The 24,674-nt window shown below is 40.7% G+C and overlaps 1 protein-coding gene across 7 annotated transcripts in view; it reads left to right on the top strand.

Annotated features, from left to right (window-relative positions):
• camta1a (calmodulin binding transcription activator 1a) overlaps positions 1–24,674 on the top strand; it is a 376,271-nt gene that overhangs the window by 336,335 nt on the left and 15,262 nt on the right. For 6 of the 7 annotated variants that reach the window (XM_053240813.1, XM_053240818.1, XM_053240812.1 and 3 more), the window contains 7 exons: positions 1,712–1,838; positions 2,155–2,289; positions 21,304–21,503; positions 21,592–21,788; positions 22,663–22,741; positions 22,860–23,196; positions 23,475–23,977. In XM_053240813.1, the coding sequence (XP_053096788.1) occupies positions 1,712–1,838; positions 2,155–2,289; positions 21,304–21,503; positions 21,592–21,788; positions 22,663–22,741; positions 22,860–23,196; positions 23,475–23,977 (1,578 nt within the window). Of the gene's footprint in view, positions 1–1,711; positions 1,839–2,154; positions 2,290–9,896; positions 10,220–21,303; positions 21,504–21,591; positions 21,789–22,662; positions 22,742–22,859; positions 23,197–23,474; positions 23,978–24,674 lie in introns of those variants that run through there. The other variant, XM_053240816.1, reaches the window with a different exon arrangement.

Below are 24,674 nucleotides of genomic sequence, written 5' to 3'. Positions count from 1 at the left end.
GGGAAAACCTCTGAACAGAAGCAGTTTAAAAGCAGGTTTAAACATTGATATACATGTGTCATGTGGTATAGGTACTCAGGACTAGTGAGTACAGAACAATGTTCAGGACAGAAAATTACCAGACCGGTACTTCATTGTTGTTATCATGTTGTGTTCATGTCTCATGTTGTGTTTTTAATTTATGCCCTTAAACTGCTGAAAGAAAAACATAGTTTCAGGTTTTTTTTGGTTTTTTTTTTCTCTCGTGTAAAGCTGAACATGTGAACCATTCACTCCTGTTTAGTAGGAAGACCACACTCCACAAGGGGGAGCTATTGTCTATTTGAATATGAATTTTATATATTTGAATTATATGCTCATCACATTAAATAATTTATTTATTTATTTATTTATTTATTTATTTAGTGTATTTAATGCATTTACATTTTTGCCAATATTTTTTCTTTAAAACATACAATTTAAAATTATTAGTTATGGTTCTGAGATTTATTTACCAAATGCCTTCATCATGGATTGTTTCTCATATTATAGATTTTAAAGGAGAGAAGTAATTAACTGCCTCCTAAATGTTTCGTTTCAATTTCAACATGGTTTTAAATGCAGAACAACTTCCACATTTGAACGAAGTTGAACAATATAGAAACTTTCAGGATAGTCACCCATTTTTATGTATTATTTTTTAGGCTGTGTCACAAAATTTCCCCTTAAATAGCTATTACATTATAAAACCACAAGAGGGAGGGTTTGTCTCCCAGTTGTTGAACCTATTTTCTATACCATTGTTAGACCCACGTTCTTCCACCTGATGGCAGCAAACCATTTTTTGTAAAACTAAATCTTAAGCTTCTAAACATTTAAACACATCTAAACACATCTAAACATTACTTCAAGAGTAGTGACACTGAGACTACATTTTTATTTCTTGTAGAAAATTTAAACTGACAAATTAATATGAAAAGGGTGTTCAAATAATACAAATGCTTGAACACTTACACAGCAATAAAAGTGTAAAACAGGAGTTCACACTTACAGCCTGCAGGCCAGGACCGTTCTTATCCAGCCCATGGGTTTTAAAATAAAATTGTCTTGTGGATGGTAATTGAATTGAAAGATTCAAAATAAGAGCTAGTCTGTGTTATTCCACTAGGGGCAATATTGAGCCATTAACCAAGGAAAATAAACTTTACTACTAACAAAATGCTCTAATTATTATGTAATTCTTCATTAGCAAGCTAAACATTTGATGTTGTAACCATGTCTATTTCTAAAATAACTAATTTAGTAAATAGACAGCAATGGGGTTAAATATGTATGCAATCACAACTTTTACAAAAGTTATTTATTAAATAACTGCAAACCTTGTTGATTTTCTTCCACTATAATATAGACTATGTTGTATAAATTCATAACATAAACCAGTTCCAAGTTGTAACACTACAAAATGGTAAAACCATATTTTGGGGAAAAAATTGCAGTTCAGTTCATTTGTTTTGATTCGTTTCTGCATTCAGGATGTACCTTTCAGATCAATTTGGTAAATGAACCAAACCATTAAGAGGAGTTGTTGATGTGTTGTTGGTCTGCTAAAAAGATTTTTTTGGTCTGGCCCACTTGACATGTTGTATACTGTCATGTTAAGATGTCAAGTCGGCGTGTGTGTGTATGTGTGTGTGTGTGTGTGTGTGTGTGTGTGTGTGTGTGTGTGTGTCAGGGTGGGGTTAAGGTGCTGATCACTGGCCCATGGCAGGAGGTTAGCAGTCAGTACAGCTGTCTGTTTGATCAGATCTCTGTCCCTGCTTCGCTGATCCAGCCCGGTGTTCTGCGCTGTTACTGCCCTGGTAAGTCTTCACTCAGTTACACACATACAGGAAACTTTCAGACAAAAAAAATTAATCATTATTTCATCTAATTGTGACAAAATTATTATCATTTTAAGCATGTTGTAATTTGCTACAAAGCAAAAGCTGCTGTCCTCCTAACGTTCCCCCAGCGGCTTGTGTTTTAATTGAGCCAGGCTCGTACAGCCTCTTGGGTCTGCTTCTGTCAAACCGTGCATGAGAAGTGCTGGCTGAACTCTCATGGGTACTGATGTGATTTTCTCTCTGTATCGCTCTAATGACTAATGCGTGTGTTGCTGTGTTTGTCTCCCTGTAGCCCATGACACAGGGCTGGTGACTCTGCAGGTGGCAGTCAGTAATCAGATCATCTCAAACTCAGTGGTGTTTGAGTACAAGGCCCGTGCATTGCCCTCTCTGCCTTCATCCCAGCACGACTGGCTCTCTCTGGACGGTACAGCTTCTTTTTTCTCACTGCTGCTCTGCGCTTTTGGCTTGCTCCTGCTGTGGAGCCGCTGTAACTGTCTTTATATATTTATTATGACAGCTGTTGGATGAGAAGATTTGTAGAGTGTGTTAGTGTTGCCTCTAGAATAGAGAAAGAGTTCAGAACTAGTTGAATTAGTCTATGTAAAGTGGTTGACAGATTAATGGATTGTGGTGACTTATGATTCATAATTCATGATGGCATCCAGAGTTGGAAAGTACTGCAATAATTATTACAATAATTTTGTAACTATACTTAAATATCATTTTAGCCAGTTTGTACTTTTACTCCTTATATTTTCACATAGACCTTTAAATTATTCATTACTATCTTAAAGATCACAACCCAACTATTTCTTTTGCATAGCTACCAATTCAATCACATTTATATCTATTCTTACTTTATTTATTAACTATAGCTAAAAGTTTCAGTCTAAACCATACCAATACTACCTTATGAATACCATAACAAATCTTTGAGCAAGGACTGTTTGCCTGCTAGTCACATCTGTGCTTCAGACATTAAAATGATTTTATAGAAAAGTAATTCTGTAATCTCATGAGGAGCTCAACTGGTTGGAGTTATTTTGATTTTATATAATTTGTCACAAGAACACAAATGCATCTGCATAGGCTCGGGATCCTACAACCCTGAAGGATAAAGTGAAGATGAATAAACTTTCATTTGTGTATAATTTTGACTCACTATTTCTACTTTTGATTGAATAAAATTTTGGCACAATACTCCACAATTTTACCTAATTATAATATTGCAGTATTTTCTGTACCCTAATGGTATTTTAAGTATTAATATAAGATTTATTATTATTAAGCTCAGCATTAAAATTTGTAGATCAAGTAAGAATTTTAATAGGACAGACCAGCTAGTAGGGAAAATTAATTTCTTATATAATTGTGGTGTCTTAGCCTGGGGCTTTTCTAATTACCCCACATTTTATTGGCACATTAAATTTGTGTTTTAAAAAAGATTTGAGTATAGTAGAGGAGTGTTAGTTATTTCATCAAGATTCAAAGGGCATTAATGCAACTTCAGTCCTTAGGGTTTGGTGCTGGATCAATGATGGACCACTAGAGGGGGACACAAGTGTACAGTTTAAATTTTCTTCTACACCAATAGCTAATTAAGTGTCAAGCGATTCCTTTGTCACTAGGACCAAATTCAGATTTGAATGATTACTGCCTTTCTGTTCTGCCAGGGCCAGCATAATAAGCCCTTCACAGATAGAGCTTTTCAGTGAGTGTGACATGTCTCAGTTGACTTTTTAAGGCATAGCTGATTACTTGCCCTGTGTTCTTTAATCTGGCTTATCTGATGGCCAAAGACCTGAGTTATATACAGAGGTTAAAGACCTTTCCATCAAAAATTTTATTTTTGATGTTTTTTTGCAACACCTGGGCTTTATTTAGCTATTTATCTTTGCATCTATAGGATTGATTCATTTTCCATGCCACTTCTTTCCAATGTTTAAAAGAAGAAAGTGCTTTCATTGGTAGTGCTGGCATTTCATTTTGTCCCTGTGGGTAGATCATACTTACAAAAGTTACACAGTATATATAAAGTATGAACTCAGATCCAGTTAGACATTATTATAACATGGAAAGATTATGTTCTAAGCAGGTGATAGGGTGAAAAGCATAGAGACAAGAGAATAAAGTTTACATGGAGATGTGATATAGATTACACACTGTTTTTAAAGAAAGGTTCTTACACATACAGCAGTCCACTTTCATCCCAAAGCCTGTGTTACATTTCCACAGTCAGAAAGGCTCTGCCAGATAATCCCATCACTGTGGGACACTTACCCTCAGAAAGCCTGGCTTAATAAACTTGAGGCCAGCACATAGCGTCACACTGGACTGACTGAGATGAGCGCTGTGGCATCAGAGAGCTCCTGAAAATATCTGAGCATATGGACATTGAGACGTGCTTTGCGCTGATCAGCTGACAGGCAGGTTTAGCCGAGCACGTACAATTCTCCAGTCTCAACAGTGAAGTGAGGGAGCAACCACATGTGAGTTAGAGTAAATATACAACATGCGTAGTGTCCTATAGTGGCAGAACGGAAACACAAGAAATAAAGGAATACTCAGCATTTTTTTCAAACTTATCACTATCTTTCACCCATAGTGTATGTGCAATTAGAACACATGAGAATTTCAACACATTTCTCTATACTGAGAAAAAAGTAGAAAACCAGTTTTCCAGTTTTACTCAAAACTTATTTATAGTGAGTCTCATAAGGGCAGTTGTACAATTAAGTCAATAAGTGCAACAGGTCATTAACATACATGGCCATATACAAATTCAAGACTATAACACTAACACTCAAACAATAAAGATTTCAAGATGAGAGATACATGTGATAGAATGTCTTGACAAATAGGTTATTTGGTTGGTTATTTAGAGATCAGGGTTGCTAGACTGGATTTACACTTTCCCCTACAATTATAGTTTAAAACCAACTTTTTATGTTTGGAAAACAAACTCTAATGTCCCTGCATGTTTGAGCTCAAAATATCACATTCTTTTTATATATTATTTTTTTGTTCATTTTCATCAAAGGTGCCAATAAATCTGGAGGGCTGTAAATATTAACACACAGACCAAAAGGATTTTACAACTTTTGAGGCACAATCTGGCAACCCTGGTAGAAATACAGTTTAACAGGGTTTGTTTCGACTGTAGTTCAACTTACTGCACATTAACTAAAGAAAGATTTCCATTATTGTTCAATATTGTTACATTAATTAGGTTATCACATTAGTTGGCTAGCAAGCCAACCACAATTCATGCCTTGGAACAAGTCTGATCTCCGAAAAAATGAATTACACAGATTTAGATTTTAATTTGCAATTACTTTCGATGGAATAAATCATGACTGCGTTCTCCAAAAAAATGTGTTTTGCATAAAAAGTTCATTATAAGTACATTTGGAGTAAACTGTGTCAAAATTACAGTACTTTGTATATGAGCTACAGGAACAGAAGATGTAGATAAGGGAAAGATGTATTCCTCTATGGTTAGTCCTCAGAGACTGACTGCAAGACACAGCTGAAGAATCCAGGGGTCTCATTTATCAGAGTGGGTTGAGAACAAGTTTTAATTTTGTGCATAAGAACCATGAGTACACACTAGAAATTGGCATTCATCATACATATGTATGAATAGTCGTCTGCCGTGGATGTTGATAAATCCTACACATTCGAAATTGCTCTGCTTGTCTGTGGCCACACTCATTTGCATAAAGAAATGCCCGCTAATTGCAATATACGGTAAAACAACTTCTCTTTAAAAGGGTAATTTTATGGCTTTTATGCAATCCATTGCCCCAGTTACTTTTGGGAAACGATGGCATGAAAAACTCTAATTATTGTTGTCTTTTCCGCTTCCATATTTGGAAATGTGGTGCACTGTGGTGTGAGTGATATGAATGCATGTAAGTCATTCGTCTCATAGTTGGTTGGGAAATGCCAGACCTGTCTCTGATTTCTCATTGAAATATGCTCATGGTTTAAAAAGGACTTGAGTGTTGACCTCTCCAAAAGAGGGGTGAGATCCACTAAAATTGCACTGGGCAAATGAAATCTCAGCAAAAAGGCTCCTGCAGTTCATAAAAAACATTTTCTCTGTGCAAATCTTTCTCTGTGTGCCAAATCCTCAAGCAAGGCACCATCCCATTCAATCTTTAGATGTGCCTTTTATATGATTTGTATTGAGAAGTTCTGTGCCTCCTGTCTGCACATTGTTGTGAGCACCATAACTAGCAATTACTCTGTCAATTATGCTGACATGATGGACAATAAGTGTGATGGGAGCTCCTTATAATCAGTTTACCCACGATTACACAAACCCATGAATGGTTAGGAGTAGTATGCACAGTTTACACACAAAACTATGCATATGCACAGTTGATAAATGAGACATCAGGTGAACAAAACTAGCACAGCAGAAAGTGTACGCACAAACATATGCAATGTATGAGTGAACATGGAGTTAAAATGGAGAAGAGAAAAAAAGTTAAAATGGAGAAGAGAACAGAGCCTGTGCGTGTGTGGTTTGCAGTGTAATTTGTCTCTAAAGGTGGAATGAGGGTTGCTGCAGTGTGCACTGACAGAATAAAGTAGGGCACAATCTGGACAAATGTGTGGAAGGGGACAGCTGCATTGCAGACAGCCCTTGAGGGTGAAGGAGTAAGTAATAACGAGCCAGCGTCTCCTCTCACCATTCTTTCCATTCACAGAGTTCCATTCACTTTACAAAGCAATGCCTCTCAACACACACCTCACACTCCATACACTGTGGTCATGAACCAGGAACCATGAACCATGGTGACAGGTGGGTCTACACAGCAAGACTGTTGATTCACATATTTACACCCTCAAATACTTTTGTTTCATGTAACAAAACTGGATGGCATGGTGAGTAACATTGCTGTTTCGCAGCTCCAGTGTCCCTTGTTCAGTTTTGAGCAGTATGGAGTTTTATATGCTCTCTCCATGTCCATATGGGGTTTCCCAAAGTTCATTGGTTTTCTCCAACCTCCCAAAAACATGCCAGAAGGTGGATTCTCTCAGCCATTCACCAAGGTGAAGATTAGAGAATTCACAAATAAACTGAGGCAAAAGTGTGTTGACCTTCATAGAGCAGGAAATGGCTATAAAAATTTTTAAAAAAGACATATAAAATAAATAAACTAAACTAAAATAAGTAACATCCACTGCAATAAGAAAGAAGTTTCCGACAACTGGATTATGCCACCAGGCATAGTGAGGAGAATGCTGAGAGAGGCAAAACATCTCTCCAAAGAAGGTTGGAGATTTACAGACAATGGCTGTATTTTGGGGTCTCCAAATCTACAGTTAGACACCACTTTCCTGTCAACAAACTAACAACAATTTGGAAGACATGCCAGAAGAAAGTCTTTTTTTCCATCTAACTGCAAAGGCAAGTGCCTGGAATTCACTAGACTCTACTGGAAATGGATACTGTAGTCAGATGAGACAAAAATAGAGCTTTTTGGCAACAAACACTGAATTAAGCTTTTAAAATGGCTATCCCAGGACCCTGAGGAAAACTCCACTGAAAACCTTTGAGTTGAGTTGAAGAGGAGAGACCACAAGAGAGGACCTAGAACCCTGGAGGATCTTGAGAGTTTCTGTATTGAGGAGCGTCTCAGATTCCTTACAGTATTCTCCAATCTCATCAAGCATTATAGGAAAATACATTATAGGAGAAGCTATGTTGGCAAACTGAGGCTTTATGAAGTACTAAATGCGGGGGTGCCTATACATATACACACCAATCAGCCATAACATTAAAACCACTGACAGGTGAAGTGAATAACATTGATTTATCTCATTACAATGGGATATATTAGGCAGCAAGTGAACAGTCAGTTCTTGAAGTTGATGTGTCGGAAGCTTTAACTCCTGTAAGTTTGAGGTGGGGCCTCCTTGGATTGGGCTTGTTTGTCGAGCATATACCACAGATGCTTGATCGGATTGAGATTTGGGGAATTTGTAGGCCAAGTCAACACCTTGAACTCTTTGTCATGTTCCTCAAACCATTCCTGAACAATTTTTGCAGTGTTTCCAGCATGGACTTTTTCAGCAATTTGTGCTACAGTAGCTCTTCTGTGGGATTGGACGTTCGCATCAATGAGCCTTGGGCGCCCACTGGGTGTGTGTGTGTGTGTGTGTGTGTGTATATATATACACACACATATGTATAGAGCTTTTATTAAAGGTGAAAGTAACCTAATGAACCACAAATATGTTTTTCATCATTTTTGTTTTCTACAGCTGACTATACATTAGAGAGGCTGCATTAGTGCAGAAAATAGGAGAATGTCTAAAGACACAAAAACCTATTTAGAACACTGATGCACAACTTAGACAACAGAATATCAGTATACCAGTTTCAGAATTTCCATACTTTCCCATGTATGGAATCACTGTTCCACAGCTGTACCTGGTGAGACCTGAACCCTGGTGTTGGTAGTGACCAGCTAACATTCACTGTAACCAGGGGCTGAATTGGAGCGGGTTGTGTGAAGCTGAGCTGAACCACAGCAAAATCATAACAGGGCCAAATGGTGCCAAAAAGCTTAAGGTCTGGTCACTTAAGCCCTTGTTTTAAATACATATCCATGATTACTGAGACCAGGTCATAATAACATATAGATTATCCAGTAGGAATAGAGCTCCCACGCGCCCTAAACCTTTATTTATTACCCCTGGTTATAAGCAGCATATGAAAGCAACCTGTTCACTGCGGGTACACATGTCTTCTTCATAAGCGCATGCACATTCATATAAAAACTGAACAGTAAAATCTGGACCATATCCGAAAGCGCATACACAGGGGTGGCGAGCTGTTCTGACACGCTGTTTAGAGCCGGCAGTCTGCGGTTTTGGACGGAGCCCCTCGTTTGTTATCACGCGCTTTGCGGTCGTGGACTTCCTCACGTTCCGCCAGAGAGAGGGAGAGAGAGAGAGAGAGAGAGAGAGAGAGAGAGAGAGAGAGAGAGCGCGCTCACAGCACTGATAACAAACACAGCTGCCTGCCTTGATTTGTCATAATGCAGAAAGGAGGCGGGTCTTCTCTCCCTCTGCAGCATTGCAGGTACGGAGCCGCGCGCAGGACAAAAAAACCCGGAGACGTAAAGGATGTGGCGCGCGCTGTAACCATGACAGTCGGGTGTCTGTGGACCTTTTTGTTTGTTTGTTTGCTTGCCATCTTGTGCGTAAAGATCCACATTTACGCCATGAAGTTGCGTGTTGTTGACTCTAGAGCCGCCCACACACGCGCTGACTTCTTGTAGTCGGTTGTTTCTCTCAGCGCTTTGAAACTTCCACGTTTCCAGCTTGTTTTCTGCTGCGAGTAACACAATGCGGTGCTGAAGTGGGCGTGTTTCCTAAAGCACCGTAAATGAGAAATGGGGTCACGTGGTTTGCGAGAGATTACACTTCATTGTAGTTCATCACAAGCAAAAAAAAAAATGTTCGTCATGGACTAGAGTGGGCTTAAAGTTTCCGATTTACAGATTTACAGATGTACAGGATAGTGAAGGCAGAGCGCGTTGTTAGTGGTAATGGAACAGATTAGATCAGACTAATACACAGAAGCAGGCATGAGATTAAGGAAAATGAGGTATAAGAAAAGCGAGTGGTGGGTGTGGCAGTGCGTGCGTCCCCGCAACAGGAGGCAGTGCCATTCATTGCAGTGCCATTACTGATTTGCGCAATGTTATTTATGAATGTTTTAATCATTAAGCCGGCCCACAAATAAAGGGAAACCAACGCACATTTTGTGCATGTGTTTTCTCCACACAGTCCTAACCGGAAATCCTGCGCAATCTGACAATACGGTTATAAAGAGCCAATAGCGAGTAAGAAAGAAAGAAAGAAAGAAAGAAATCAAGAAAGAAGGAAAGGAAAGGAAAGTGGGGCGCGTGTTTCCATGTTGCCCGCGCGCCCCGCCGTCTGTCTTTCACTGCGGGCTAACAGGGGCACAGGGTGCAGGGGATGGAGGGAGGAGGGATGGATGGAGGGAGGGTGAGAAAGAGAGAAGGGAGCGATGGGAGCGCACGGAGTGAGCGGGCTTACTCTTTCTCTCTGCGCTTTTCTGCACGCCGATTTTTCTGCACTCGTGTTCCGCCGGGGAGGAGAGCACTGAGCACCGTCCCTGCTTTAAATAGGATTGCGCGTGCACATTTCCCAGTGCGAAAACTGACACACTGCACCTCTCTCTCTCTCTCTCTCTCTCTCTCTCTCGGGGACATTGGTCAGGATGCCGATGACTGACACCTGCTTCTCCTAAAGACACGGAGACCGTGTGCATTGCAGGGGGACTTCCATGGCCAATAAAATAGAAGGTCGGACGCGTTTCCATAACCCTAGTTTGTCGTTGTGTGTGCGTTTTGTGTATGTGTGTGTAGTAGTCTGTCTGTGGATGAGCAAAGTTGCGTGCACTTAGCCTACTACAAACCAGATGTCTTTTGACCAGCAAGTTCTGTTGTGCACTTTACTCAAGGTTTGTCTGTTGGTGCAAACGTGGCTGTTTCATTTTTCGGGGTGTCCCTGTCCCTCTAGTGAAGAAATGACTGTCAGAGGTGTTTTTCTGACGGATTTTGTTGTGATGTCTGTTTTTTAGCCTATAAGTCACTCTGATCACAGTCACTCCAGTGGCACAGTGCAGTGCAGTGTTTGGAGTGCACATGGTATTCATTATGGAAAAGTTTCATAACGTGAAGATCTGGGAAGTGGTTGGATTTTAGCGCACGTGCTCACCGGTGTGTTGAACCTAGTGTTTTTTTTTTTGTTTTTTTTTTATGTTTAAAAACTCAAACAAACCACCTGATTGTTTCTGCGCGAAAGAATTGACCCCTCTATTAAAAAAACGGTTTTCAACGCTGTTAAGATGTTATTGCTCAGTAACAATTTTACTCGAATTATTTTACTTTATTAATTTTATGGAATCCACCACCTGGGAGAAATAACATGGTTTATTAAGTGTTGTATTATACTATGTGTATATCATACTATGTGTACAAGCTCATACACAGGACAGGATTTGCTCAGGGTTTTTTTTTTTTTTTTTTTTTTTTTTATTTATCTGTCGCACTTAATCACCAAGATCAGTGGTCGTGACCAGAGTTTGTGGCCGCGTCCCAAACCGTATACTAATGTCACAGATAGTACGCTGCCTATGGTAACTATGGTTACCTCTAGTGGCATGCTGTTCGGCTCTACTCTTAGTGCAGTAGTGTGCAGCGCAGATCAGGACGCAGCCTGTGTAAGGGCAACAGTGGTGACTGACTTCAGCAAGATGGACAGCACTGACCTTTACAGCCATTCTTTATTAAATAAAGGTGAAATGAAGCTGTAGTGCAAATAAGAGCCTTTTTCAAAGAACTTTTGCCCAACAACCTGTTGATACACCAAGAGTCAAAACAAGATAGCCATAAAACCTAAAGCTTTTGCTTTACTTTCGATTTACTGATGATGCATAATTCCCCTGGTTTTTCTAAACTTAGTATTTCTAAGTGTCTTCATTTCTGAGTTTCTTCATTCTTCATTCTTCAAGTTTTTTCATTATGGCACTCACTTGAAGTGTTCGTCTAAAAGTATTTTATCCATATTTTGACACAGATTCTTTCCACATCTCATAACTTAGATTTTTTTGCAAAACCCTGTTACATGACACATGCTTCCCAGTTTTATAGCTATACTGATATCCGCATATGCTTTTAACAGTTACATTAAACTGATCTGATATAATTGTGTCCATGATGAGTCTAAGTGGTGCACTTTAGTCTCTCCTGTTATCTGTTTGAAAGGACTTTCTCAAGACCCCATTTCCTTAGAGACCATTTCTGAAGAAAAGCCGAGCAGTGAACTGGAAGTAGCTACCTGAGAGACTGGCTGGACCTCAGGGTCTTTAAAAATGGAAAGCTGTGGTTAAGAGAGAGAGGCTGTCAGGGAAAAAGGCGCATTTATTGTCAGTCATTACACTTTCTGCTGTAGACATTGAACTTTTTTTCCTTTCTTGAATTAGAGCCTAGTTTTTCTGTGACTGAATGCAGAGCCCTGAGATGGTTCTTAATCTAGTTCTAATGGAAATGATTTATGCAAATGTGTGTAAGACGTCCAAAATGTCCAAGGTTTGATGCTTTAAAGTGCAAATCCGTAACAATTAGAAGTTTATTAATGTTTAAAACAACATTCAACAATATTTTTAGTGATTCTCTATTTGCTTCTAAGTCTTATTTTTCTCATTTCAATCAAAAATTTAAAAAAAAATAACTGCAGCCTAAATCATTAATCACTTATGTATTCCTACTCCTTTTAACATCACCGATAAATACTGCAGTATATTGTAGCCAAACATTTCCACTTAATGGACAAATCCTTGTCATAATGGTCCTCCTAGGAGTCCTATATTTCATTTGCATAAATTGAGCTAGCAGTGAAGGAAGTTGGCAGATTTCAGATTGTAATAGACATGCTGAGTTTGAGTGAATAATCAGTTTGTTAAAGCTTGATTGGCTGTCTTGAACTGTTCATTCCTCTGAGCTTGACCTTTTTTAAAGAGTCTGTCAGGTCACATAGGATTGCATAGACTCAGGAGGAAATGGTAGAAGATAGAAAATGTTATTGGAGATCATTTAAGGTCTAAACCACATCTATAGGGAAAATCACAACAGTTAATTTTATCTAAAGCAAAGTCACTGTGGAATTTCATGAAACATACCTGTAGCACAGTGTTAAATAACTGCATGCTCATGTAGAAAAGTCTGTTAGTATGTTGTTTATGAAAATTCAGTCTACTCAGAATCTGATTGCTTTACTTCTAGCCATAGTAATGCATTTGTTTTTGCATCAGTAAACTGTCATACCATGACAAATAATGCAGCTGAGTTAACCAGGGCATGTCTGGAAGGATGAGCACAACCGTTTATCATAGAGAATCCCAGCGCCGAGTTAATGTGTTTTGCCATTTGTTTGTATGGATACTAAATTGGAAAGGTCCATTCAACTGGAAAGAAAAAGGACCATTAATGTCTGCAGAGGTTTCTTGTGTGCTGGAGAGTGGAACAGAGAACAAACTGCACTGTATATCACCAGTCTGGATGGTTTACACTTCTAGAGAGTCACACATAGTACGATGAAATAGAATTCACTTTGTGTGTAAATGAGATTTTTAATGCAGTTGGCTTATGATTCTAGGCCATCCACACATTTCTGAGAAACAACTGTTACTCCGTCTTCAACTGTCCGACTATATCATGAAGCAACAGTGTGCAGGACAAAAAGTGTGAAAAGAAAAACCTCCTGCATGCACGCATGTGCCATTTCACTAATTTATTGCACATAATTACTCCAAATTGACGAGTTTCACTGCTGTTAATGAGGATGCTCTGCTCCAAGCCCTGCTTGTCTTAGCTGGAAGTGTCCCTGCAATCAGATAAATGAGTAAGTGTGAGTGGCTCACTGCTGTGCAGCTGTAATGGCTGGTTCTGCACATGGTACCTACTCTCTGCATCATCTCCTGGCATGCTTATCCTGGTAAACATGCATGTTACAAGCTTTCCAAGTCTCAGAACTAGCCCACTTCCCTTTGAGAGCCTCCAGGAAGGCCAAATGTACATGACCCTGCCTCACTCACCACCGACAAGGCTTGCAGAGCACACAAACACTGTGGTGGAACACTATTATCACGCCGAGCATACAGTCGTGGGAAGCTCTTTGCCTTTTCCCACAATGGGTCAGGTGGCTAAAGACTCTGGTGAGCAGGCTGAGACCTGAGTAGGAGTTTCAGTATCGGGACTCTGTGTTTTAAATACTCAGTGCTTGCTGTAAGGGCTGAGTGGTGGGAGTGGGGTGATGTGTTTGTGTGTGGTGTTGGCTTTGGTCTCTCTGCCGCACTGGCAGCCAGTTGTTGCTCAAGGCACTTTTGAAGTCTAGACCGAGGACTGAGGGAGACTTGTGTAACTGTGTCTGTTGTGGAGCAGGACAGTTCTTGGGGCCGCTGTGGTGTGGAATAGTGCTGCCTGCAGGGGTGCTTTCTTCACGTAAGGCAAGAAAGAAAATGTGTCCTACAGTGTATAACATACAGTGCTTTCCTACTGAAGTGTGTGTCCTATTCGGATTGGATTAGTTTAACATGGGGAGGTGGGGTAATGTAATTATTGCTGGATTTTTGGGATTTTATTAAATTTAGTAATCAGTAATTTTTAAAGACTGTGCATGTAACAATGGAAACAATAACATTTCTTAAAAGTAATCAGTAGAAATACTCCAGGTAATGTATATACTGTATGCCATTTAAATTGACATGTTGGTAAAAATTCCAGTATATCTTGTGGAAATAAGACACTCCAAAAAGCGCTGTTTTCTCTCATCTCCCATCAAAACCAAACCAAAACCAAAATATAGACAGGAACGGAATTCCTAGCACAGGTGTAGCCTACATACATTCTATGGTCATGTGACCTACAAATGATCAAGCATAACTTATGCTGTGTGCACTACAAAAAGTGCTTATAATAAAGGTGAAAACAGTTTGTATTAAATTGAGGTGTATGTACATTTTAGTGTGACAACCATCTGTACCTTGTTAAAGACACTTCCATGTTTGTGATTTATTCAGACCTCACTTATTCCATGCAAATTGATCATGAGTACTAGTCGTAAGTACTAGTCGAAACAAGTCTGGAAATCTTATCCCATTTGCATAGCAAAACTCAAATGTTGTAGAATGCTTGTATAACATTGTAGAAAATGGGCTAAGAGGTGACTATGAACACTGTTGACACTTGTACATTATTATTTGTCTTGAATGTCTCTTATAGACTAGATTACCAACTCTCAGCCTGCATTTACATTTTCAGATAATAAGTTGCGTGTGTCACTTGTAGTTTGTCTCTTGTGTAAACACAAATGAAATAATTCACTAATCAGTTTGAAAATTGTTTCTTTGATTTATGTGTTACATGCAAGGCTTCATACTAGTTTCGCTGGCAGATTAGCAAAGCAAAGCTAACTGTACTAGCTATATAAATTCACCAGAGGCACAAAAAATCTTTTGTACTTCACTGCAAGCTTTATTTTTCTTCATAAAGTCTCTGTACACATCTAACTTGAGGTTGTATATGACAAAATAGGATGAAATCATGTTTATAAATTTTTCTTCCATTTCTCCATGCCAAGCAGTAAATAGGAACTAATTGCAGGTAGGAACTAAAGTCGGGAGTGGGGAATTGAATTATGTCGGACCACACAAGCCATAGGATTGGTCAGAGGAATCTTTTGAGCCAGTAGTTTGGATTTGTCACTTTACCACACCATATCTAAATAAATTGAGAAAATTTCAATTGACTTGTCATTTCATCACTTGCTTCTGTCACTGAAATTGCAGCTCCATGTTGCGCATGTACATAGAACATGAATGGCTGCCTGTTTCTTAGTCGCTTGCTGGTGTGAACATAGGGTCAGACTCCCAACTTTCCTTAGCATTCCAGATTGTCCCTAGACAAACATATGAAACCATAGCAATGGATTTTTATATGGTTCAATTAAGTATTGTAGTGTAAATAACCAATAAAAGTTGCCACAATCTTCTTTGAAATGCGTACATTCTGTGAATTATTTAATTGAGTTGCAGGTTCCGTAGTAGCTTTTCTCCTTGCACTGGGTATAAGCAGTGTTAATTAGATGGGGATGAAGATGAGAGGGTGAATGCAGATGGTCGCCTCAGCTGGTACAGCCTGTGCCAAGAGGGCACCGCCTCCTCCCCTGCACTTCCTCTAAATACCAGGCCTTGTCAAGCAGCAGGTTTAAACACCGGGGGAGGCCCTCTTAAATATCAGTGCTCTATAGGACCACAGACCCTCACCGCCAACAGCCACCACCATCGCAGGCCTGCGGTTTCACCTGTACTGTTGTGTAAGTGTGATTATGTCCAGCCGGGTAACAATTTGAGGCACTCAGTATGATTGCTTGCCTTCCACATACAGCAATAACCTCAGTGATTCAGCCATTTTAGTGATGTTGCATAAAAGCATACTGCTCAACATTACTGTGCAAATCACAGCTAGCAAAAATGAGTTCGCTATCATTTTTGAGAAACCCAAAACCATTATATGGAATTGTGTTTATTTGTTATACACTGCAGTAACATTTCCAGAGCTGAACATTAACTATTTGAGAAAGCAGCAATGGTACTGCAAAAGCTGCAACTAAAAAAATATCACAGGCCCATTAACACCAGGTGAAAACAGTTTTGGTGCTACACAAAATTGTGCATGAGTAAAGCAATTAGCACATCCTGAAACTAGCAAGTGACAAAAGTCCATATGAACTAAAGGTAAATTTGATCACGCAACATCACCACCAGCATTTCGTTTCACAAACATACTCTAAATGGCCTAAAGTATGTGGACAACTGACTATCATACTGCAATCTGTCTTTGAAGATCCCTTTCCAGGACCCTGGGCATTAATATGGACCCATTTGCTGCTATAATAACCTCCACTCTTCTGGGAAGGCTTTCCACTAGATTTTGGTTTCAGACACAAGAGCATTAGTAAGGTCAGGCTCTGTTGTTGGGTGAGAAGGCCTGGCTTGTAGTCAGAGTTCCAGTCAGTTCAGTCTAAAGGTGTTCAGTGGGGTTGAGGTCAGGGCACTGTGCAGGCCACTCATGTTCTTTAGCTAGTTTCATGTTCAGTAGCTATTTGACACTAAGTCTCTAGCTGAGGGTGATAACGAGAGTGAACATCATGTGAACTGTTTTATTTTGTAACTAATACCAGCAGATTTGTTAGCAAACTATATTATTTTCACCAAGGTGCAAGTCTCTCACAATTATAATGACTACTTACACGTCCTAGTTGGATTGACACATTTTATACATTGTTATATATATATATATATATATATATATATATATATATATATATATATATATATATATATATATATATATATAAATGTGTGTGTGTATATATATATATATATGTATGTATTTTTACAAAATCTTTGTGCTACAGTATTTGAAGATCAAAATTAATTTCTAGCTTGGGCTTGTGCACATTTTGTGTAACTATACTTGCAGAGACACACAGGTGTATGGGAAATATGGTCTAACATTGCACACACCAAGTACACTGACAGGATTTAGCAGATGCTCCTATCCAGAGGCACTTACAAAAGTCTCTGTTGAAAAACATATGCCCATGCTAGTACAAATAGGTCATGGTCTAAGAATACCAAAAAGCTAAAGCCCTATTAGAGTGCAAGCATTGAGTTTTTCTTTAGCTGTGTAGATTTAAGTGTTTAGTGAAAAGGTAACGCTTCGGTCTTTGCTTGAAGACAGATATTGACTTAGCTGTTTGAACAGCCAGTGGAAGAGCCTTGATGCATGTTCCCTTGTGAGGAATAGTAGGTTCAGTCGAGCTGTGCTTGTGACCTGAAGAAAAGGTGATGCAAAGCAGAGTTTGATGAGTGACTTGAGGTAGGTGGGGGTCCATTTTTGGGTTTTTGGATTCTGGATCAGTCGTAGGCATCTTAAGGCAGAAGTTGTGGACTGCACAAGCGCACACATGGCTTCCGTTAAGAGAAAAGGACAGGTTTTTTTTATTGTGTAAAGAAGAAATATGCATAACTGAGTCAGTTTAGCAATAAAACTTACACCAAAGTTTTGTATGTTGTCAGGTGGTGTGATCAGTGAGTTCTCTAGCACGATGATAAGATCATGACATGAGGAGGCATGAGGAGGCATCTCCTGGGATATCTAACAGCTCAGTCTTGCTAGGGTTTAGTTTCAAGTAATTCACAAATTACATGATTGACTCAGACTACCATGAGCAGTAGGACCTGAAAACATATTCAGATGGCGATATGTACACCACGCCCATGCACCCACTCACACAAAAGTATTTTTGCAGTGTTTTTTGCAACCATTTAAACATCTTCTATCATGTGAGATAATTCTGTCGCATTGTACAAACTGTCCTAAACTTACATATACCTTGTTAAGGAAAAACTGCAGTGATATAATGTTCAGTCATCAGCATAGTGTATATTCCTTGTGGTTCAGCAGCCTGGAGCCAAAATAAGCATGCAGTGACTTATTATAGCATAAAAAATTGAGGGTTTTTGTTCTTCATATTGCATTCTGCATCCAGGTCTCTCCTATTTCTCTCTATGGACAGTCAGGAACCTGAAGAACATGCTGCAGAGATCTGGCTCATCAGCCCTCATACATTCAAAGTGCAAACTCACACTTAATAAAGCACTTCACACAGTGAGCAGGCTGCAAGGGCTGAGGTTGATAGACTTCATGACCTCTCATTTCACATGCCCGTGCCCAAGCCTGAGCTGAGCCAATGAGTCACTTTCAGGGAGGCCAGGAGATGGGAAGGCTGATGGTGGAGCTATGGCTCTGCACCTCAGCGACTGCAGCAGATGGCGAAAGGCTTTAGTCTGGGATTTGGAGGATGTGTTGACGTGCCAGTCCACATCAGTACAGACACGTTGAGGATCTCAGGAGATGGAGAAGTAACAACACGTGCACATGGTTAGCATATTGGAAGAGTTTGAAAAAAAAGTTGTTAATTTCCGTCAGAAGATGGTGATCTTGTCCTGCGAGCACTCTAATATTGGAAAGCTTAAATGATGCATATGTGATGATGCTGATGGAAATGGGACACATGACATTCACTCCTAACACCCCATAAATGAACATAAACTAGCAACATAATTAAACCTAACCTGAATTTCAAATGGAAAATAATATACAAAAATGTATAATAATTAATTTAAAAAAGTAAAATAATGCTTCTGCCAAGTCAAATGATTGTGAAATTATTAAAGAATTCAAAAACAACATGAAGCTGAAAAAGAAGAAGCTCTTGACCACCAGTGCAGATTGTGCTATAAAGTTTGCAATGGGAACCTCTCTTCATAAACATGGCATTAAGTATCTGCCTTAGCCTGGTGTTTTGTCTGTGAGTGATCACAGACTGTGACAGAAGTACTGTACTAGACCAAAATGGGACGGTCTTAATGATATCACACTGTGGCTTGCATTCTGATTGGGGAATCCATCTAAGCCTCGACCCTCTATGCTGTTAGCCCCTCCCCTTAGCCCCTCTCCCTCTGCAGTGGACGTGCGTGGCTTTCTGAGCGTGCTTGCTCGCAGCAGCAGGTGGAGATGACATCATCTGCACTGCAGCAGACTGCAGCACTGGGTCTGAACAAAGACATGTCAAAACTGCTACTACGTGCTGCGGCCATGCTGTCTGTCTCTCTTCCTTTTTCTGTTATTTTTGTACTGCGCTCTCCCTCTCTCCCTTTCCCTCTCTGCCTCTGTCTGTCTATGCCATGCAGTTTCTCTGCCTCTGTCTTTCAATCTATGGCCTAAGTTAACGCAGAAACCACATCTAGCTCTCTAACCTCCATTATGGTTGGATGTAGTAAACCTTTTTATGTATTTGCAAACCATGCTTTTTCACGAACATCCCCCAGGCCTTGTTGAAAGCCTGATGATGGATGTCATTGTTTTACCCAAATAACGTCTGCCTCCATCCATCCACCCACCCACCCAGCAGTGCTCATTTTCCTGTCTGTAAGTAGAGCACAAAAGCACATACAGTCACAGACACAGGCTTGTCTGAACACCTGAGATGGTTACTGGATGGTTTGTTAACGCCATGGCCTCAGCCCGTGCCCAGAATAGCAATCCTTTCCATCACTGGATTGATTCAGAGCTTAACATAAGTGATTGCAATTTCCCAGTCAGGCACTCTGCTGTGGTGTTGAACAGTGGTGCCTTACATGACCTCGAAGTGACGTAAGCCACTTCACATATCATCGCCAGGTAACCAGGCATGCAGCTTGAATAAACCACAAAGCTCACCAAGCAAAGTTTAATCTGTGTGCAAAGTTTCCAGTTAAAGACGTGGCAAGTTCGTCATACTTAGTCTCTTTGGTGTTTTGCGTTCATCCTGCTATGCTCATTCACAGACATAATGATGGTACCACTGCCACGAGCCACGCGCAGACATGCTCCTGTCGCCTAGTTACCGCTCAGCAGCAAGTTGCCACAGAAACGGGATCCTGGCAGGATGAGCAATGCTAAAGCAGTCGGTACATGCTATGAGTTTTTATCACGCACACTCCTGCCCTACACTAGACACTTGTGTTGCCCTTCTGAGCTGGCAGCTTTACCTGAAATCTGCCATTACTAATACAGTGGCATCTCTAACTGTGTGAACAGCGGCCAGTCTGGATCAATGAACTGTTCTCATCTGAGGATGAGCAGGATTGCCTTTATACAGTGCACAGAATATGCAGATCCACAGCAATTTAAGATTATTATACGTATGTCTAGGTACATTTAACACTCTGACTTATGTGTCTTTTTGTATTCGGTTGCAGATGGTGTGGTAATGAAAAAATGTGTTAATGCTCACTAATATTCATTATAAATGTTTTATTCAGTTTGCTAATTGCAGAAATGGTGTCAACATGTTACAAAGACACAGTGGTGCAGCAGGTAGTGGTGGTGTCTTACAGCTCCAGGGAGCAAAGTTTAATTCTGAGTTCTTTCCAGCATCCATATGGGTTTCTTCCAAAGTACTCTAGCTTCCTCAAACCCCCCAGAAACATGATTCATATTAGGATTGGGCCCTTAGAGGCAAGGATGCCTGTGTATAATGACTTGCCATGCACCGGGTGCTTCTGGGATTCATGCTGAAATTCAGCACGACCCTAAAATGGAGTGATGGAAATGAAGTGGTGATGGAAAATGAATGAATGAAGAAATTAATGTTCCAGAATCCTGATTACATGCAGATAGGTACTGAGTATAATCTATAATGCACAACTGATAGCAAACATCAAAATGAACACCAAAAGCACACGCAAACCGAAACTGGTGACTGAATCATTTGAGAACTGGGCAATAAGCCACCATGGTGTTTCACAGGCGCAGGATGAGCAAGAGCCTAGCATTGAAGGAAACAGTTTGTTGTCCATTAGTGATAAGTGCAGGACATTGAAATGGTATTTCAGTCATCTCATTGAGTTTTTATGTTGCTGTGAACCTTTGTTTTGCTACACGGTTTCCTTAACAGTTTTATTGGATGGACAGTATGTACTTTAGCTTAATGTACTAGTATATATTAGCTGAAAACCACATGTATTTAGTGCATAGTTTTAGTGGCTGGTTTTATTCTTGTGTGTCAAGTAATTGAAATGGTTATCCTGCCTTTAACCTTTGTGGTTTACTATAATGGCTGTGCTCTGTGGTCATCAGTTCCTGGTAAAGTATTATTGTGTTGTCTTTCTCCATTCCAGTGAGTCCATTTACTAGAGTGATGAAGTGTTGAAGTTGAGAGGTTTTTTTTCTCCCTGTCAGTGCAGTTGTTAAATGTGAACGTGGTTGTCTTGTAGATAACCAGTTCAGAATGTCCATCCTGGAACGGCTGGAGCAGATGGAGCGCAGGATGGCCGAGATGGCCGGCCAGCAGCAGCAGCAGCAGCAGCAGCAAAGCAATGGAGCGGCTGGAGGAGTAGGAGCAGGAGCAGGGGGAGGGGGAGGAGGAGCAGGGGGAGGTGGAAATGGAGGGAACAGCAGTAGCAGCCAGTCTCAGGTACTGTCCCTGATAATTCAATTGACTTTAATTAATCAGGTACTTTCGTAATAGTCAGCTCTAAAATGCACATGCCTTGTGTCCACAGTGTCTGTCAGGCCAAGGACAGGCGGGCAGCTCGTTTGAGAGCCGTGTGGTGGTCGTGTGTGAGAAGATGATGAACCGCGCGTGCTGGGCCAAATCCAAACACCTGATCCACTCTAAAACCTTCCGGGGAATGACCCTGCTGCACCTTGCTGCTGGACAAGGCTACGCCACACTCATCAAAACTCTCATCAAGTGGCGGTGAGTCACATCCCACACCTGGAGAACGAGATGTAGAATGTCAGAAAGAGTGAAGGAAAGAGAAGAGTGTGTGTGTCTGTCATATTTGTATTAACTGTGTATTTACTCTAGCTTGTCACAGGTTTTCTAATTGAGTCATAGTTTTAGACTTTGGATGAAACTGTTTTTTAAGATTTCGGCAATATTTGGTCGTATCATAACTTCATTTTCACTCCCTTTGCCTCCATGGTATATACTGTAATTGTATTTGCTGACATTGTCAGACTGTAACAGAACAACAGAAAAAATGTTTTCATTGTTCTTGTTGTTATAGTTGAGGAACTTTTCCATTGTCAAGAAAAAAAACTACTTCTTGGCAGATCTGTTGGCCCTGTTTATTCATAATCATGGAATAAAATATATACGTTCCTTTATACATATTATACATACGCAGACATGCGGAATGATTAGACAACAAGACAGCAAAGTGGTGCAGTGTGAAGTGTTGCTGCCTCACAGCACCCTGTTTCGATCCTGAGCTCAGATTACTATTGTGTGGAGTTCCATATGTTCTCACATATGGGTTTCCTCCGGGTTTTCCAGTTTCTGTTTTCCTCTCAGCTCCCAAAAACATGCCAGTATGTGAGTTAGACACGCTAAATTGTCTCTATTGTGAATGACTGTGTGAATGGTGCCCATCGATGGACTGATATCCCATCCAGGGTGATCCTTGAAGTGTTCCCAGAATAGGATCCACCACGAACATGACCAAGATAAAGCATTTAATGAAGAAAGGAATGAATGGTTACATGTAATAATTGCTTGTGTGTAACAGGATAACATGATTTATTGACCTTCTTTCAACATTTTAAATAAACTGAATTTTTTTGTCTAGCACGAAGCATGCAGACAGCATTGATCTTGAGCTTGAGGTGGACCCACTTAACGTTGACCACTTCTCTTGTACACCCTTGGTAAAAATTTCCATATGGTTCTTATAACAAGCACTGAATTTTAATATCATGGATAACATGTAACAGTCATATGATCTCCTTGTTGAATATATCATTACCCGCTTCTCTTCCTGTGTAGATGTGGGCCTGTGCTCTGGGTCACCTAGAAGCAGCCGTGGTTCTGTACAAATGGGACCGCAGAGCTCTGACCATCCCAGACTCTCTGGGCCGCCTGCCACTGTTCATTGCTCGCTCTCGAGGCCACACCAAACTGGCTGAGTGTCTGGAGCAGCTCCAGAGAGAGGAGCAACAGCAGCCTCCCTCCACCCACATGGCCTTCTCTCCTAACCCTGATGCTCCCTCCTCCGACAGTTGGATGGTCAGCTGGACCAACGACGGCATGGTGACCCCCAGCAGCCACAAGAGCGGTGCAGCCATTACCGCTACCACCAACCCCTCCAGCAACATCACTCCTGGTGAGAGTAGAAAAAGACACACAGATAGAGAAAGTAGGAAAAGATTAATGTGTTAGACAGGAGCCATTCAAGGAAGGTCCTAACAGCAGAAGAGTGGCTAGTGTATTAGTGCAGCACTTTGGTGAGCGGTACTTGTGGCACAATCTAATTTTAACAGCCCATTTCCTGGGATTAGCTCTAATAGCACCGCAGAGATCAGAGAGCAAATTTAATTGAAAGATGATCCACTCCTGACAGAGTCCACTTCTTTTTTACCTCTGCTTTCCTCTCATGTCTAGACTTGAGACGCCCCAGATCCGAGCCCTCCAGCTACTACAGCAGCGAGTGCCAGCGGGATCTCCCTGCAGCTAAGAAACACAAACCAAACCCAGAAGTGGCTCAGACGCGGCCGAATAAAGCCGTCTCAGTTCCCTTGAGTCTGGAGCACCAGCAGCTCCACAAGCTTTCCACCAGCCCAAACACACTCCCTGCAGAAACACCCAGTACTGAGCAAAACACAGCTGCTGAAGGCACCAAAACCGGTGGCATTTCACAGACCAAGTTGAGCTCATTTCGCACAGGGGGACATAAGTGGAGCTCCAGGGAGGTGTACAGAAAAGTGTCAGGAGGAGGTGGAGGAAGTAGCATGGGGAAGGAGAAGCTGGCGACCAGGCTGCGTCAGCGAGGAGAGAACCTTAGCATGATGACCATGACAGACAGAGAGATGGTGGACTCCGAGCTGCTCACCTATAAGGACGACTTGGAGAACCAGGACTGTCTTTCACACATGGAAGACCTGCAGGTGAGCAAGGATTTGTGGTCACTCTTCCGTCTTGTCTGGTTCACAACTCCAGAGATATATATGATTTTATCCGAATAAAGCCTCACGCTAAGAAAACTAAGTCAATAGGTTGGCCATCCGTCGTATTAATGTACGTAAAGCGGCATTAGAGAGCAGTCAGTCTGGCCCTGCACACTGCCTCAGACCTGTATCACCACATAATAAACTCCAGCGATTGATCTGCCCTCGGGGCCAAGAGCTCCTCCAATTCCATTCATCTCTGTCACTCGGAGCTGGAGAAAGGAGGAGGGAATAAGGGCAGTCGCATAGAGCAAACACAGTGGTGGCACTAGAGTTAGATTGATTTGTGAGCATGTGGCAAGTTTGTGTATGTGTGAGTGTGTGTTACTTTTTGAAGGTTATTAATTCCTGAAAGCAGCAGTGACAGTGACACATTTTTGTATGTGCGAATATGTGTTATTTTGTTGATTTACAAAGGTTATTCATTACTGAAAGCAGCAACAACAATGACACATATAAAGGGATCTGTACTAATTAAACTGTGTGTTAGGAGCACATGGTGTTACACTCTTAGAAAAAGTTTCATCAATGATTCATCGGATAGTTAAAACCCTGTAGAACTCCTATAGCTATCTACAGGGGTTCTACTCTACTGCTTATAGGGAAACACTACTGTAGGGTTCTACATAGACAAACC

The sequence above is a fragment of the Pangasianodon hypophthalmus genome, chromosome 16, assembly GCF_027358585.1.
Source record: "Pangasianodon hypophthalmus isolate fPanHyp1 chromosome 16, fPanHyp1.pri, whole genome shotgun sequence".
NCBI lineage: Eukaryota > Metazoa > Chordata > Actinopteri > Siluriformes > Pangasiidae > Pangasianodon > Pangasianodon hypophthalmus.
This window is presented reverse-complemented; position numbering and strand designations above follow the sequence as displayed.